Source organism: Acipenser ruthenus, chromosome 12, assembly GCF_902713425.1.
Source record: "Acipenser ruthenus chromosome 12, fAciRut3.2 maternal haplotype, whole genome shotgun sequence".
In the NCBI taxonomy this organism is placed as follows: Eukaryota; Metazoa; Chordata; class Actinopteri; order Acipenseriformes; family Acipenseridae; genus Acipenser; species Acipenser ruthenus.
The window spans coordinates 25743549-25760422 of record NC_081200.1 but is presented as its reverse complement, the minus strand read 5'-3'; the positions used below and the strand labels follow the sequence as shown (position 1 = coordinate 25760422).

At 42.5% G+C, this 16874-nt stretch overlaps 1 protein-coding gene across 2 annotated transcripts; it reads right to left on the bottom strand.

Moving 5' to 3' along the window:
* Positions 1-7921: 7921 nt before the first annotated feature.
* Positions 7922-15831, bottom strand: LOC117416613 (zinc finger Ran-binding domain-containing protein 2-like). 2 transcript variants are annotated; one of them, XM_034027868.3, is made up of 11 exons: positions 15731-15831; positions 15525-15629; positions 14350-14402; positions 13662-13770; positions 12958-13040; positions 12395-12471; positions 11607-11774; positions 11073-11257; positions 10263-10349; positions 9323-9487; positions 7922-9048 (listed from the first exon to the last, which is right to left on the bottom strand). In XM_034027868.3, exons 2-11 carry the CDS (start codon positions 15590-15592, stop codon positions 8982-8984), a joined length of 1062 nt encoding a protein of 353 aa, XP_033883759.3. In that variant the 5' UTR covers positions 15593-15629; positions 15731-15831; the 3' UTR covers positions 7922-8981. The 2 variants fall into 2 exon arrangements, with proteins under 2 accessions (XP_033883759.3, XP_058890692.1); XM_059034709.1 differs by having other exon boundaries at positions 15727-15829.
* Between the last annotated feature and the right edge of the window lie 1043 nt (positions 15832-16874).

The following is a 16874-nucleotide window of genomic DNA, read 5'->3' as shown; positions in this document are numbered from 1 at the left end:
ATGACTGACTTCCAACTGACCCTGGAATGACCTGCCAAACCATCTGGGCCACACTGTTCCTGTTATACAGCACCCTCAAAAGATGGGAGGGAGATTGTTGACTCGGATTCATTTGTTTTCTGTCACACTGCATAAATGGTTTTATTTCGTGAAATATCAGGGAATGCTCTTACTGAATTTCGCTGGCTGGTTTGATGTGCTGGCTGTGGGGATGCCTTGCTCTGAAGCAGATTGCTTGCTGATTGGTTGGGGCCGCTGAACAGCCGAGCATGGCTGGTGAGCTTTCTTGGGTGGAAAAACTGGTTCCGCCGAGATGGAATTACAGTAAAGAAGAAAAAGCGATTCTCGATTACTTCCTGCTGGGATCACACTGCCATTTGTGAGAAGGGTCTTTGTGAGTTTGTTGAGTGTCCAGTCCTTCCAGTACAGTCATTCAGGAGATGCATCCTCAGCCCGGAGTCGCTTGGATCGGTGGAGATGAGCTCCTTGGGCGGCAGGTAGAAATAAAGTATCCTGGTCAGGAGGCACCTGTTCAGATCTTACAGAGATGCCGGACGGAGAGAAGAATGGTAGGCTGATCGGACCCTGGTTTGAAGAATGCTGTGCTACAGACAAGAAATCCTGAAAATCCTCCAAATCTGAAGAGAGGTGCTGTGAGTACTCCATATTAAATGCTTCTTTTGCTGAATGAGAGTAATCAGATGTGAGTCTTGCAATCCGTTTACACCAGAACGAGAAAAACACAAGACAACTACATAGGGGTGACTAATTGTTTAAATAGAGTAGATTTGATTAATGAAAGGAGATGATAGGATAGAGGGGAGCCTAGCTTCCACCCCCTGAACCACACTTAATAGGTTTTCATATCTTTTAGATACAGTATTTATCTCATGCTTATTTTGTGTGCCATTTCTTGTTATTCACGGCTGGACTGCTTCTCTTTAAATTTCCATTACTCACACTGGCTACTACAGTTCTTGACATAACATGTATCCTTTGTTTGTAATCTTTCTGTGCTAATTCCCCATGTTTAAAAATACTAAAAGAAACGTAATAAATAAAAGTACAAACATTTGGTATTTCTCAATCTCTTCACTTCTAGTCGAATCGTTTCTCCTTAAATTTCTTTTAGTGTTTCTAAATTTAGCATTGTGGAGTGTTTAGTTATGGGTGCTATTTCCCCATTTTGATTTGTGCATTGGTAACAATACAATAAAAAAAAAGATTCTAGTTCCATGGATTATATTGTATATATTTGTGAAGGACGCGCGTTGCGTTGGCTTTGGCCGCGCACGCATTTGTAGCCCCGGTCTTGCCTTGGCTAGACCACGTGTTTAGAGCCTGCACGCCAGTCTCTCATATATTACCTCTGCGGTGTGTTTTACCAACCGCGTGGTAGCTATACTGTGCCCCAGTCACACAATCACTACATAGTGTAGCTGCAGTGTCCCCCCCCAAAAAAAAATAATTCCCATTCACTATACAGAGGAAGACGACCACAAACTACAAAATCCCCAGCACCAACAAGTAGGTATTGCACAGCACCCCAGACACTGTACCAGCACTTAGCGTCTCCGCTCTGCGGGTCAGCTGACGCCTAGGCGTCTGTGCTAGCGTTCTATGCTCGGTACTCGCGCTCCGGCATTTTTGGTGTCTGCGCTTGGGACTCGGTGCTCCACGCATCGGCGCTCAACACACGCGCCTCCGACGCTCGGTGCTCGACGCTTCGGCGCTCGATGCACGCACCTTTGGTGCTCGACGCTTCGATCCTCGCTGCACTTTGGCGCTCGGTGCTCGCGCTAGGTGCACGCTCCCTCGACGTTCGCTGCTTGTTGCGTCGACGTTCGACGCTCTACACTCGACGTTTGGTGCCTATCGGCACACGCACCTCGACGCTCCAGTGCTCGGTGTCTCAGCATGTCTGGGTTCCACCGTTGCGTTACATGCCAGGCCAAGTTGCCGGCGAGCGACCCCCACGAGGACTGCGTGGCGTGCCTGGGACCAGAGCACGCTGCGTCTGCCTTGGCGGACAGGCTGTTCTGCGCATTGTGCGCCAATTTTCAGCCGCACACTCTTCGCCAGAGGGCGAGGAAGGCAGTTGGGGATCACTCCCCCTCCTCAGGGTCGTCTCACACCCTGTCTGCCCCGCCAGTGGTGACTCCCATTAGGCTGCGGCTGTCCGGGAGTCCGTCCTCCCAGCTGACAGCTGGTCAGAGATCCCCCGGTAGCGGACGCGCTCGGCAACCCCGCAGCCCGCGAGACCCTTCTCCTTACAGGGGACGCTCCCGCCGGACATCACGATCCCACTCCAGGTCACCGCGCCGAAGGGGACGCTCCAGTTCCCCGTGTCGCGAAAAGTACCATAGGGACAGATCGGGCGTCTTAGAGCTCACCTCTAAGATGTCCCAATTCATGGAGTTCATGATGGGCCAACAGTCCCTGCTCATGACTCTGGCCAATAGGGTGCCTCGGGCCACAGATGATTTAGTTGGACTAGTTGCCAATCAGCCAACGGTCCTGCTGCAGCCCCTGCCCGCCCAGGTTGTGCAACAACCCCAGGAGATTTGGGACGCTGACGTCATCTCCAGGGATGCGTCTGAAGGGGAACCTCTTCTCGAAGAGGATAGTGTGGAGGCGGAATTGGTGTCTCACCACTCAGAGCAGGAGTCTGAGTTGGAGGTTTTGGACACCAGCGACACCCTTTGGCCACTAGTGAAGCGAGCAACTCGCCATCTGGGGATCGAGTGGCCAGCCGTCGAGCAACCTCGGCGCTCTCTTTTTTGAGTCGCCTTCAGTCCAGCCCCACCAGTCCAGGATGCTTCCGGCATTCCTGGACTTTATCAAGGAGGTGCAGTCCACCTGGGGGGCCCCGGCCTCTGCCCCTGCCCCTTCTCGCAAGGCTTCGGCCTTCACTATGCAAGGGGCAAGCGAAACTGGGTTGGCATCATTCCCACCGGTGGGCGCTGCGTTTGCTGCGTTGGTGAAGATGCGAATGCTATCTGGGCTGACCAAGGATCCTGCATGCCTGAACAAACAATGCAGGATTACGGAGGTGCACCTCAAAAAGGTGTACGCTGCGGCCACAGAGGCAGTCAGGCTGTCAAACGTGGCCAGTCTCCTAACGGTCTACCAGGCGGCGCTCATTCGAGACCTACCTGAGTGCCCATCCTTTGCCCTTAGGACTGAGCTGGGCACAGTCGCTCAGCTGCTGGTGAAGCTGGCTCAGCTAAACGTGTGAGCTCAGGGCAGGAGTATCGCATCTCTTGTGGTGGCAAGAAGGCAGCTCTGGCTCTCGCAGGCGAGGGTACAGGAGCCTGATAAGGTTCCATTGCTGGATGCCCCAATCACACCGGGGCACACATTTGGCCCGGCGGTGGAGGAGATGCTGCAACGCTCCGCCAAGGCAAGTGAGGCGTCGCAGCAAATGGCTAGGATGTGGCCGAATAAGCCTTTCCAGCCAAAGCGGCCACAGGATCACCAGTGGCGTAGGACACCACCACAGCAGCAGACGCACCCACGGGGCAATAAAACCTCCCCTTCAGTTGCATCAGCTCGCGGCCAACCCGCGTTTGTAAGACCGCAGCGTGGAGGGTGGCGCCCTAGAGGAGGCAGCAGGCCACGGACTCGTGGCTCTGGCCAGGCCCCTCGCGAACGAGCACAGCCAAAACAGCCCTGAAAATCACAGGCAGCTGTTAACCCACCCCTACACTGTCCCACAGCTCCAGTTCTGGCAACATTGCACCGACAACATCTGGGTGCGCAAAACTATACTCACCGGGTACACCCTTCAATTCCGGTTAAAACCTCCCCGCTTCCGGGGAGTGGTGGTAACTGTAGTGAAGGACTCGGTTCAGTCCTCATCTCTAAATGTGAAAATACAGGCATTGCTCAGGAAGCATGCCATTCAACAAGTAGACCCTGCTCTGATCGACCAGGGGTTCTATTCCAAATACTTCCTGGTGCCCAAAAAGGATGACGGGCTCCGCCCTATTTTAGATCTGCGAGTACTGAACAAATACCTGCGGGTGTTATCGTTCAGGATGCTTATGCACAAGCACATCATCCAGTCAGTCCGACACGGCGACTGGTTCACCATCGTGGACCTGACAGATGCGTACTTTCACATTCCCATCTGCCCGGGTCACAGGAAGTATCTGCGTTTCGCATTTCAGAGCAGGGTATACAAGTTTTGTGTCCTTCCATTCGGCCTGTCACTAGCTCCTCGAACCTTTTCGAAATGTATGGATGCCATTCTAGCTCCCTTGCGGGCTCAATACGTCCGACTGCTGAACTATTTGGACGACTGGCTCTTCTGCGCGCAGTCGAAGGAGCAGTTGGCACAGCACACAGTGATGGTTACAGACCATCTTCAGCGGCTAGGTCTGAAGGTCAATTCAGAAAAGAGCCGCCTCGTGCCGAGCCAACAGATCGAATTCTTGGGTCTGCATCTGGACTCAGTGTCCATGGAAGCGACCCTGTCGACACAAAGAGTTGCCTCGATGGAGCGGTGTCTCTCCCTATTCAGGTTGAGAGAAACAGTCAGCATGGAGCTGTGTCAGCGCATGCTGGGGTTGATGGCTGCCACCTCGCAAGCCCTTCCTTTGGGCTTACTACACCAGAGACCTCTGCAGGCCTGGTTCAATGCCTTCGCGTTGCATCCGCGGAGAGACAAACACCGCAGGCTAAGGGTATCCCAAGCCTGCTGGGAAGCGCTACGCTGGTGGAAAGTTCCGTCGAACATCCGTCAGGGCGTATGCTTGGGTCCCATTTTCCGGAGGGAAGTCATCACGACCGACGCTTCCAACCAAGGTTGGGGAGCAGTCTGGAATGGGACAGGGACCCGTGGAGTGTGGTCAGGACCCTGGAGGTCAGCCCACATCAATGCTCTGGAACTCGAGCGGTGGACCTCGCCCTTCGGCACTTCTTGCCAGTGCTTCTAGGCAAGCATTAGTGCGGTCAGACAACACCACAGTTGTGGCGTATATCAACCGCCAGGGCGACTTGCGGTTCCCCGGTCTTCACCGGATGGTAACACAGATGTTGCTATGGGCACAACTGCGTTTGACCTCTCTGCGTGCAGTTCACCTACCGGGCAGAGTCAATTACGCAGCAGATCTCTTATCCAGAGGAGGCCCTCTTCCCGGCGAATGGCGTCTTCACCCTCAGGTGGTAGAGCACATCTGGGAATAGTTCGGCACAGTGCAAGTAGATCTCTTTGCTTCGTGAGAGACAACGCACTGCCCCCTATGGTTCTCGGTGAAGGACCTCGACAGCCCCCTAGGAGTCGATGCACTGGCTCACGAATGGCCGCCAGGGCTCCTATATGCATTTCCACCGATTCCAATGCTCCCCACCTTCTTAGAGAAGGTCAGGGTAGAGCAAGCGATAGTGATTCTGATCGCTCCTCGGTGGCCTCGGAGAATATGGTTCCCGAGTCTGGTGCAGTTGTTGCACGGTCGCCCGAGGGAGCTCCCTCTGTGAGCGGACCTGTTGTCCCAAGCCCAAGGAGGGCTATGGCACCCGAACCCCAAGCTCATGCAGCTATGGGCTTGGCCCCTGAACAGGAGCGCCTGTCAGCCTTAGGGCTTTCGACGGCGGTGATTTCGACCATTCAGTGCCAGAGCGCCCTCTACTAGGTCGCAATATACGTACAAATGGCAGTTGTTTCAAGATTGGTGTCTGGCGGAGGGCCATGACCCAATATCCTGCCCTATGGCAGTGATATTACAGTTTCTACAGAAACTGTTAGATGAAGGGAAATCTCTCTCTACACTTAAGGTGTATTTAGCCGCCATATCGGCTTGCCATGTACGCATTGACGGTTTATCACCAGGTTGCCATTTTCTGGCATCTCAGTTCCTGAAAGGCGCAAGACGCTTGCGGCCTCCAAGGACGACCAGTTTACCGTCATGGAGCCTTGACGTGGTGTTAGAAGCCCTTACCAAGGCACCGTTCGAGCCTCTCCACAGCGTGGATATGAAGCTCGTGTCTATGAAAACTGCGTTTTTGCTGTCAGTGGTATCAGCCAAACGTGTGGGCGAGTTTCAGTGCATTCATCATGTACTCGTTTCGCAGGAGACGGTTCTAAGGTCTCCATGCGTCCAAATCCGGCCTTTTTACCCAAGGTCATATCCCCGTTTCATATGAACCAACCAGTCAAGTTGATGGCGTTCCATCCTCCTCCTTTTTCTTCCCCAGAGGAAGAACGGTTACACATGCTCTGCCCCGTGCGGGCATTGAGGTGTTATATTGACCATACAATGACTGTGAGGCGAACAGAACAACTGTTCATATGCCATGGTTCTAGGACTTTGGGTCAGCCGTTGTCTAAACAACACCTTTCCCATTGGATAGTGGATGCTATTAAATTAGCATATGAATCTGCAGGCCTTCCGCCACCAGGGCAGTTGAAGGCACATTCCACTAGGGGTATGGCGACATCCTGGGCCCTCTTTAGAGGGGTGCCGGTGTCGGACATTTGTGCTGCAGCCAGTTGGGCTACACCGCATACTTTTATGAGGTTCTACCGTTTAAATGTACTGGAATCCTCTGCTCAGTCATTCAGAGCATCCAACTAGGGCGGCATTCTATGACGCCCTAGTTGGCGATCATATTGAGTACTGTCACGATATGGTGTTGACTCCACTTTAGGATAGATGTCATTGCTGAGGCGCGGCTCCGCATATGCGTAGATGTATTGCCTACGCAGTCGCGTTATGACGTAAGTCTGTCCTACTGCCAAGAATCCTCCCTTGCGACGGCTTGGGTACACTGCTCCCATACTTGATGGTTATTTTCAACTTGAAAGGGAACGATAGGTTGCGGATGCAACCCCGGTTCCCTGAAAGAGAAAATAAGCTGTGAGGTCACTCTGGAAGCCTTCACGGCCTGAAGAGCAAAAGAGGAAGAGTCTCGGCAGCTTTGCTTTAAAGCTCAGCCAATCCCTACTGCTTGACGGCAATGTCCCATACTTGATGGTTATTTTCTTTCAGGGAACCGGGGTTGCATCCGCAACCTATCGTTTTACCTTGTTTTCACTGTATTGACTATCATTCAAAACGTTTCCATTATAACAAATAATGATTTTTCCTATTATTATTATTATTATTGATTTCAACCATTAAGTCGGTGCAACAAAAGCTTCACAGCAACTACTGTATTACACAGCTAAAGTAACATACATACTATACCTCTCATAACATCTAACTAATTCTTTACGTAAATACGGCAATGCTCCAAAACTTACTGTGGCAGTCATCAGCTGTGGGAGGAATCTATTTAAAATTTGGATAAAACTTGGTTACAAATTAGCTTTCATAAATTGTTGTAGGCAAAGATCAATATTCCATTCAACTATTTACAGAAGTTGATGTCCCACATAATGTTTGGAAATTAGGAGCTGGAGCATTGCCCTATATCCACTGATGAAGTCATAGCACATAAGTGGAACCCACAGCTCCAGAGTGACACTGGGATGCAAAAGCATATCTTGCAACAGAACTGATATATCCTGAAGTCTTAATAAGTATCCCAGTCCAGTAAAGCTAAAAAAACAACAAAAAAAACCAAAACAATACTTTAATGGTGTAGTGCTAGCCACTGGTTCCATGTGCTGACCAGTAACACCAGAGCACAAATACCTCAGCATTTAAATATTAGCAAGTAGATATAAACCACAAGTGCATAGATTTCCTATACAAAGTTCCTATACATTACTTTCCAGCTTCTAACCTTCTGTCAGGAAAAAAAAAACACACCTATGGAAAAAGACAACTTAGAGGCTTGGTGGTCCAGTGGTTAGAGAAAGGGGCTTGTTATCAAATGGTTCGCGGTTCTAATTCTACCTGTATTAGGGAGCACTTGCTCTTTGTTGCTGGTTATTTTGATGTCGATAGGAACAAATCAAACCAAAACACAAGGATGCTGACATTTTTTTTTATTTACATTTTGTTTACAATGCCATTTCATTGTACGAACCAAAAGACAAAACTAAATTGGATGCTATTACTGCCGTTACTCAGAAGAAAGCTCAGGATGTGTGACTTAACTACCTTGAGCCTTCAATTAAAACAAAAATACAGCAAAAAAAATTAAGAAAAAAAATACCAACACAATTCTAAATTAACTGCCTCTTAGTTTATATGGGGTCTCTTTTACCCAGCAGTAAAAGTTTTTTTTTTTTTTTTGGCAAATTCAGAATATGGAGAAGTTAAAATGTATATGGTTTGCCTTGCTCAAGAGAGATGCTGCAAATTAGCTGATATGGTCAGAGGCCTGCTAACAACTTCTATAATCCCAGCTTTGAAAAACAGTAATGTTATCTGGAAGAATTTCATATTTTAGAATTTAAAAAAAAAAAAAGCCTGCACAAACAACAAAATAAAAAGAAAAAGACACAATCTTAAATACTTACCTTAAGGAAATCCAAGATTATCAAGTCAATACAAGATTCAGGAAAAAAAGTGCCAAATAAATGACATTTAAAAAAAATGTAATCATGTTTTAGAGTGCGCAATTGTTTGTGGGATTAAATTCAATGAAACGCTTTATTAGATTTGCCCTATGCTCTTAAAGTATACAATCTGAATTTGGTCGTAGACTGAATCTAACCCTCCTGCAAGATACTACTAAATATGTTAAATTGTTGTCAAGTGTTAAACTGCATGCATTTCTTTGATACTGTCAAGGTGGTTTATGATTAATTATTCATTCACTTTTTGCATAGTTGATGGAAGTAAAAACAGGAAAAAAAAACAACCTTAAAACATTACTGCATGGGATATGAGGAAAAGAAGTTGCAGTTTCTAAGAGCAAGGACAGACATGCCACTGCTGTATTTTCAATAGACCATTCAGGGTGTATCACCACAAAAGATGATGAAGTATAAACAGCATGACATAAGATTCAACAATACATCTGTATCTTTAAAACACACCATGCATTTTCTAAAATATATTGGTTTGAAAATGCCTGGTTTTAACTTATTTCTTTTTAGAACTTGAGGATTGGGAGCCAGAGTGAGATGATCCAGAAGACGATCTACGGGGTCTGCAGAAAAACAAGAAAGCATGCAAACCAATGAGTGCAAAAACATTGCAATCCGAGCTGCCTTTAATACTCTTCCAAGAACACTCCCAAATCAAATTAACCTAAAAAAAAGCTTCAAACTACATATTGAAAACAGAACCTACTGTACATACATGATTTAAAGATACACAGAAGTTATTCACATAGTAAAATCAACCAATTACTACCCAACAATGTAAATAAATAAATAAACTAACACATGATACACCTATTTTTATTCTACAGAAACCCAAACCTTTCTGTAGACCGAGATCTTGAGCGTCTTTTTTTTCGGTCACCAGAAGACGAAGACCTGGAGCGGCTTCGTTTCTTGCCTCTGTCAGGTGAAGATGATGATGGGGAACTTGAACCAGATCTTTTTCGAGGAGAGGAAGACCCCCTGCGTGACCTGGAGCTGGATCTTGAGGTTTAGGGGATAAATCAAATTTAATCAGATTAGTAAAATAGCAGCAAGAAGTCACAATCCACTGCAAAAGTCTGGTTTGAAATTATATTTTAAGATTATGATTTTATATATATCATATATATATATATATATTATATATATATATATATATATATATATATATATATATATATATTTTGACGGTAGAGGATGCTTATAGTGAGAAACTATGCCCCCCCCCCTTCCCCGGAGGGAAGAACTAGTTACCAATGAAGCCACAGGAGGTAACTATAGTTTCCCACTATAAGCGTCCTCTACAGTCAATATATACTATATAGTCCATATTTGTTTTATGAATCAGTCAAGAAAGTAATGTTTTTGAAGTCCATAAAGTTTTTTTCTTTTTTGGCAAAGAACTGTGCGTCTGACTGTGGCACAGAATTCTCAGAGGAGTCTGTCGTATTTATTTACACCGTCAAGTTACACAAGACAAACATTCCACAATTTCATCCATAATCTGACAACATGAGCTTCATTTGGTCCTGGAGTGAGAGCATGAGTGTCACTGGAACTAGAACCGTGTTCCTTCTCTAGCTTCTGGTCAAAATGTCACAACTGAACGGAAGGGGATTTTCTTCAGCAATGCAGTCTCTAATGCAACAGATGTTTTTTGCTGGTGCCAGTCTAGGTGTATATTCCACAAGGGTTAAAGGAAAAAAGCAGAAGTTCTCCATCTCCTTTGCCTCCTCACATACACTCTCCCAACCAGAGAGCATGCCACCTAATTCACCTTGATTTAGACCTGCGTGATCGAGCACGATCTCTGGAACTCGAGCGAGATCCTGATCTGGAACTGGAGGAACTTCTTGATCGGGATCTGAAAAAAGGATAACATTTTCCAATTCTTGTGAGCTAAGAGACGGTTGTACAAAAAAACACATTCTCTGATTATTACAGAGCGGGGTGACAGGAACTGCATTTTCAGTCATGAAGACAAGGAGTAATTTAGTAAATCAGTTACTAAGGTCTACCAGCAGTTTTTATAAATTAGTAAAACAAAAACAAAAAAATTGCATTGACACAACTAAATGCAACTGAAAGCATCTCATTTCATATATAATTATTAACCATTATGCATATTTTCCTGAAAAAAAAACATGCAATTTAAAGTTAGTTACTACCTAAAAACAAATGACTAAATTAAAACAAATCACTAAAACAGCATAAGCCTACCTAAGAAAAAAAGCAGCTTTGCTCTACAAATTTAACCCTAGGAGTGCCCTACAGTTCATGGTTTAAATCCAAAGTTTGCAAAGCTGGTCTAGTGGGCAATTACTTTTAAGTTTGCACAGTGTTTTTTGTTTTGTTTTGTTTCAGTACTAGTGCAGAAAAAGACAGGCACTGCTAGAGTTAAGTGTATAGAGGGTTTATACATTTTTTTTTTTTTTTTTTACGACATGTACCAATTGCCTTGCACAATAAAATGCAAATGTCATTTGAATACTGTAACAAGAAAACATAAAAAAGCATTTAATTAAAAGAAAAGTCAAACTGATACTGACATTTTGCCTGGAGTTACCCTTGACCTGCACCCGTTTACCTGGACCTGGACCGCGAACTTGAGTGAGAGGAGCGGGAGGACGAGCGAGAACGGGAGGAGACAGACTTTGAGCTGCTCCCCTTTTTAGCCTCCTGCTTTTTTTCATCATCGCTGGCATCCAGGTCGTATTTGGAAAGATCAGCCTCGTCTTCATCCTCATCATCTTTATCTTCTTCATCGTCATCCTAACATAATTCAGAAGAGGTTAAGCTGCAATTGGAATCCATATACTTTCGTGACTTTATTGCAGAGTTGTTGGGTGACTTTACATCTCAGTTGCATATCCTGAATTTATATAATATAATCTGCAATTTCTTAAAGAATATTTTGATGGAACTGGAATTCTACTTTTGCATATGTCTTCTTACTGTAAACTTTCTAATTAAAGCACATGATTTTATTAATTATCCCAAAGCCCCAGTACAAAGTTTACTGTAACATTGAAAAAGCGTAGCACAGTTGAAGCAACCATGCTTTTCAACAGAAACTGGAATGCAATGCATGGATCCTTCACTGTATGAATTAATTTCTTACATCGTCTAGTTTGTATTTTGAAAGATCCCCATCCTCATCATCATCATCATCATCTTCCTCATCATCCTCATCCTCCTCCACTGCAGTTGCTACCACAGCTTTTTTCTTCTCTTCTGGGGAACCCTTGGAACCAGTCTTTCCACGGTATTTTTTCTTTTTACGGCCAAACTAAAGTTAAATGGATAAGGATTATATTAATGACACGTCTTTGATTAATAAGCTAAAGATATTCTAACCAGTTATTATATTAAGAATGGCAACTAAATCACTAGGCAAACTTGCAGCTTAAGCTCAAGATGCAGCTTAAAATCAACAGTTAAATGAATAAACAAAAAACAGAAACACTTTAAAAAACAGGTTAATCTCTTTCAAAAGACCTGTCATTGAAAGTTAACTCCACTCAAAAGAGTAGACCGCTATTGCAGTACTGGTATTTAATTTTCAAAGCTTGGCAACTAATGTGGAGTAAACTTTCTAGAATAAAACTCTTATAATAAAACTGGAACTTAAAAATATCACATTTCCCTAATTTAGCAACCACATAATATGAAATACAGATTATTCCATTCATTTCAAAAATTTAAAATAGATAATTACTTTTGAAATTTACAACAAAAAAAACTTTAGTGCTGTGATAAACCAAATTATTAATTTAAATGTTTTAGATAAGTCCATTCCGTAATTAGAACACAAAGATCTAATTTTAGAAGGTTTACAAATTAGCATTTTTACAAATTGAAGTGCATGATATATATTTTTTTTGATTAAGAAAATTGAGAATTCTTCACCTCATCATATTCCCCATCTGAATCTTCACGTTCAATATACTCTACATTCTCTCTCTCATTAAATCCTCCTCCATAGCCTGTTGGGTAGACAATACCAAATGTATTATAAATGCATTTATTGTTCAAACAATAGCTACAAAGTATTCAAGTGACATATGGGTGATTTCCATCAGCAGCAGACCAGAACAAACTGCTTTGCAAAAAAAAGGCAGATAATTTAGGAATTGTCTGCAACATTAAGTGTACCACCCCCTATACCAGTATATATGAATCCTAAAGGGTGTTCAAATATGGTCCAAAATCTACACACCTAGAGATATTCTGCAGACGACAAAGCCATTAAGCATACAAGGCTTGTGTATAGTGATATATTTGCACAGGTTGAAACACCTTTGCCAATGAGATTGCTCCCTTTTATTAACTACCCTAAAATAACTGTACAACAAAATCAGAAGCTTTGGAACCTATTCCTTGTAATGCAGATTTGTCCCTCTTCTGGACTCAGTATATTCTTGCATTTAATTGCAATACAGGATTCCTTCTATAGATTAATAACTACGTACCTGTTCTTTCTTCCAGCTTGGCATATTTTGGAGTATTGCACATATTACACTCCGACCTTCTGGCCCAATTCACATTACCACAGCTGAAAAACAAAAAAAAGGTGGTGTGGGTGTGTGTGTGTGGGGGGGGGGGGGGGGGGGGAGGGTTGGGTTACATTAAATCATTGTGTGTTTTTATTGAATTAGTAAAAATACTTCTAAAATTATTGTGATCATGCAAGTGACTCGTTACAATGAAATTAATCTTCTACGAAACCGTATATTGTGAAGCACATGAACAGACTAATTAATAAGGATTACTTCAAATAAAATGAACGTGGCTTGAGCAGGAGTACAACTTTCCATACTGACTAGGACTAGTAGCTGGGGATCTAGCAAGTTGTCTCATTTATACATAACCAGAACCCCGATAAAATAGTAGACTTAGTCCTGCACATGCGTTGTAGTCATCATCACTTATCACAGCAGCAATTGAACACTAGATAAAGCCGATTATGTAGCTTAGGTCTCTTCAGAATGTGCAGGAATAGTAATAATTACGGTGTAATTACTCAACCTAACTGACATGAATGCAGTATTTTGAATTGACACCATAATGATTTACTTGCCATTTTATTTAAAGCACCAAAAACAGTTAATACTTGCCAACCACCTACAAGTGCTGATCATTTGTACCATTTTCAACGGTAACAAGGCCTACTTACGTTTTACACTGCCAGTCATTAGCACTGAAGAGGCCACGGCTCTTTTCAGCAAGAGTCTTTCCAATCTCTGTTCCTCCTGCCTTCATCATCTTAGCTTCAGTTGTTTTTTCTGGTTAACAAAATAAACAAGTATCTTAAAAATCCCATTTAAAGGATATAAATTATATTGGGGGAATCAGTTGTTTTCAAATACCTATATTGTTTTTAAAATATCTTGAACTTAGTGTTAATGATGCTGCTATGTCATTATAACAATTTCTTCCCTTGAATGTAATACTGTATTTAGGTCTGTGAACAGACTAGGGATTCTCATTTGCACAAATACAGTAATTTGATTTAAGTTCTTAAGATGTTGTAGCTTTTCTAAACTCCAAATAATGTTTTAGTGGCCTGATCTGAAACAATACTTGTACAACTCAACCAAAATAGAATGAAAGATGAACATGGGGTCAGGCCAAATCAGCAAATCCAGACAAATTTTCCAGCTTCATCAGCATCACAGAAGATGTCTATTCAGAAAAATCCTATCTGTAATTGTTTTTAAATAAGGGGCCCTTCCTCAGACTATTTACAAGTGATGACCGTTAACCATACCCTGTTTAGAATATAGCCACTTGGGGATTTATAGCTGGAAGAATTGACAACTGATCTTCATTGATCTTTGAAGCATACAAAATAAAAAGCATACCTCTGCCACACCTGTTGCAGTTTGTTCTTCTGGCAAAGTTAACGTTCCCACACCTTTAATATATAACACAAGATTGCTGCATTTTAGTTATGTCCCAAAACTGAACTGCATCAAACTGTAAAGGAAATATTTTCTCTTCAGGTCATTCAGTAAAATACATTGCTTCACACATATTTTGGGAGGGTGGGAGTGCAATATTTCTTCAATTTAAACAGGTGATGTGGCCTTTAATAAAAAAAATAAATGTGGCCTTTAATTAAAAAAAAAAAACTTTCCCTACTTAACCTTTAGAAGCTCATTTGTTCCAACTGCCTCAAATGCAAATTCTTGACTAGGACTGAAATTATACTGTTATTCACAGTCATTGTGATACAAATAGAACATAAATAGGAAACAGGAGTCTGGGAGTATTTTCAGATCCAAAGAAACACGTTTCAGAAAAATATAAAAGTAGGGGTGGTTGTGTCAAAAACGTAAAATGTGTAGAAGGCTAGATAATTGGATATACATCAAGCATTTGCTTATTTTACTGCATAGCCAAGTATAACCCAGGAAACGATGGTATCTCTATCTGGTGCAACGGTGCTAGTGTGCCATTTGTTTAAAAAAAAACAACAACAACAACAAAAAAACATATTTACATTGTACCGTTATGTGAATAACAACATGTGAATACAAATTAAGATGCTAAATCACACATCCCTTCCCTGTTTTTTTTTTTTGGAGTAACTAAATATACATATTAAAAATGTCTTAAAGATACACACCATCGAATTATATTTTTACGTTTTAGTACTATATATGTATTTGTGTATATGTGTGTGTGTATAAACACACACACACACACACACACACACACACACACACACACACACACACACACACATAGATGGTAAACTAAGATTTTAGTTATCACTTCAGATGTCCTGTTGAAGCGGTCTACAGCTTTTTGAAAAGTATAATACATGCATGGCATTTTACGCAACTTAAAAACAAAAACAATATTCACTTTTGTACACTAAAGTAGGGCTAGGCCTGACTCGCACATAGAAATGTCTCAAACACAATCCCTAGTTCTCATGCACCACGCTTGGGAAATAACAACTAAAATATACCCGTTTGAAAAAAAACCCTACTTTGATTTAACATTAAATACATTTTAATATTCGTCTCACTTTTTATCTGAGCAAATCCAGTCCCCGTCGCTCACGCGAAAACTCTTTGCCGACATCTTGGTCTCCATTATTTAGCCGTCTATCTCTGGGTCCAGTGAAACCAATCTATAAAACAAAAAGAGTTATAACAGTCCGCACATACTCAACGATCATCAAAGAAACGAGCGAACAATCAGCAGAAACCAAATAAATAATGTATTACCTACAAGAAAGCTTTCAATGGTTCTTTCAAATCGATCTGGCAAAAGGAAAGACAACAGCGTTGGGTCTTTAGTTTCACGGGTGACAATTAACACGCGCATTGCCACCTAGCGGACAGGAGTCTATTTTTTGTTTTAGTGCAGGAAAAATTGTTGGGGCTGCTTATTAATCTATGGGGCCCAACTGGAACAGCCCCCCCCAATTTGAAATTTGTAGCACCCCCCTACAGAAAAGGTTTAACACTTTTTTTTTATGAAGGGATGAACCCCAGAGAATGATTTAAGGGGGGTGTGGTCTTCTGATGTGGTAACTTTAAAAAATATGGAGCATGTCAAATTGGCTTCTGGAATTTCATGAAAACGTGAAAATAATGACTCCGTACAATTCTACTTAATTTTCATCCTGTATTGATTTAATGATTTCAAATGTACTATAAGTTCGCTGCTTGTTATTTAGCCTATGTGTAATTTATTAACCAAATACACAATGTAATTTATTTAACATAAAATTGATTATAGTCCATGACCGAATAATGAAAGTTAACATGTACTAGTTAACTCGCCGCGCTGCTGAAATATAAATATACTCCAGACCAGGCCTGGTTATTAATTATTGTGTTTAATTATTTCTTCTTCTTCTTCTTCTTCTTCTTCTTCTTCTTCTTCTTCTTCTTCTTCTTCTTCTTCTTCTTCTTCTTCTTCTTCTTCTTCTTCTTCTTCTTCTTCTTCTTCTTCTTCTTCTTCTTCTTCTTCTTCTTCTTCTTCTTCTTCTTCTTCATACAAAGGGGCGGGCTACTGTGTCAGAAAAAAAAACCAAAATAACTCCCGCTTTGCATTTGAGTGTCTCTCTGTCACAGCTGATCTGAGGCAATGATATCTGACGACAGCATTGCCTGTTTTACAGAATACCCGTTTCGGTAATTAAATTCCTATCAGATTTTTTTTTTTTTAATACGGTACATAAAAACCGGTACGTATATTTAAGTCGCCGCAAAAGTTTTTTGAATATTGGCTTGTTGTTAACAATGGTATATAAGACATTAATTTATTTTACTAACACTATAATCCATATAACTTCATTTAATATATGTATCAACTATTACTATGAATTGTAATACTGTATATTCAAGTAAGGGATTGACCAATACGA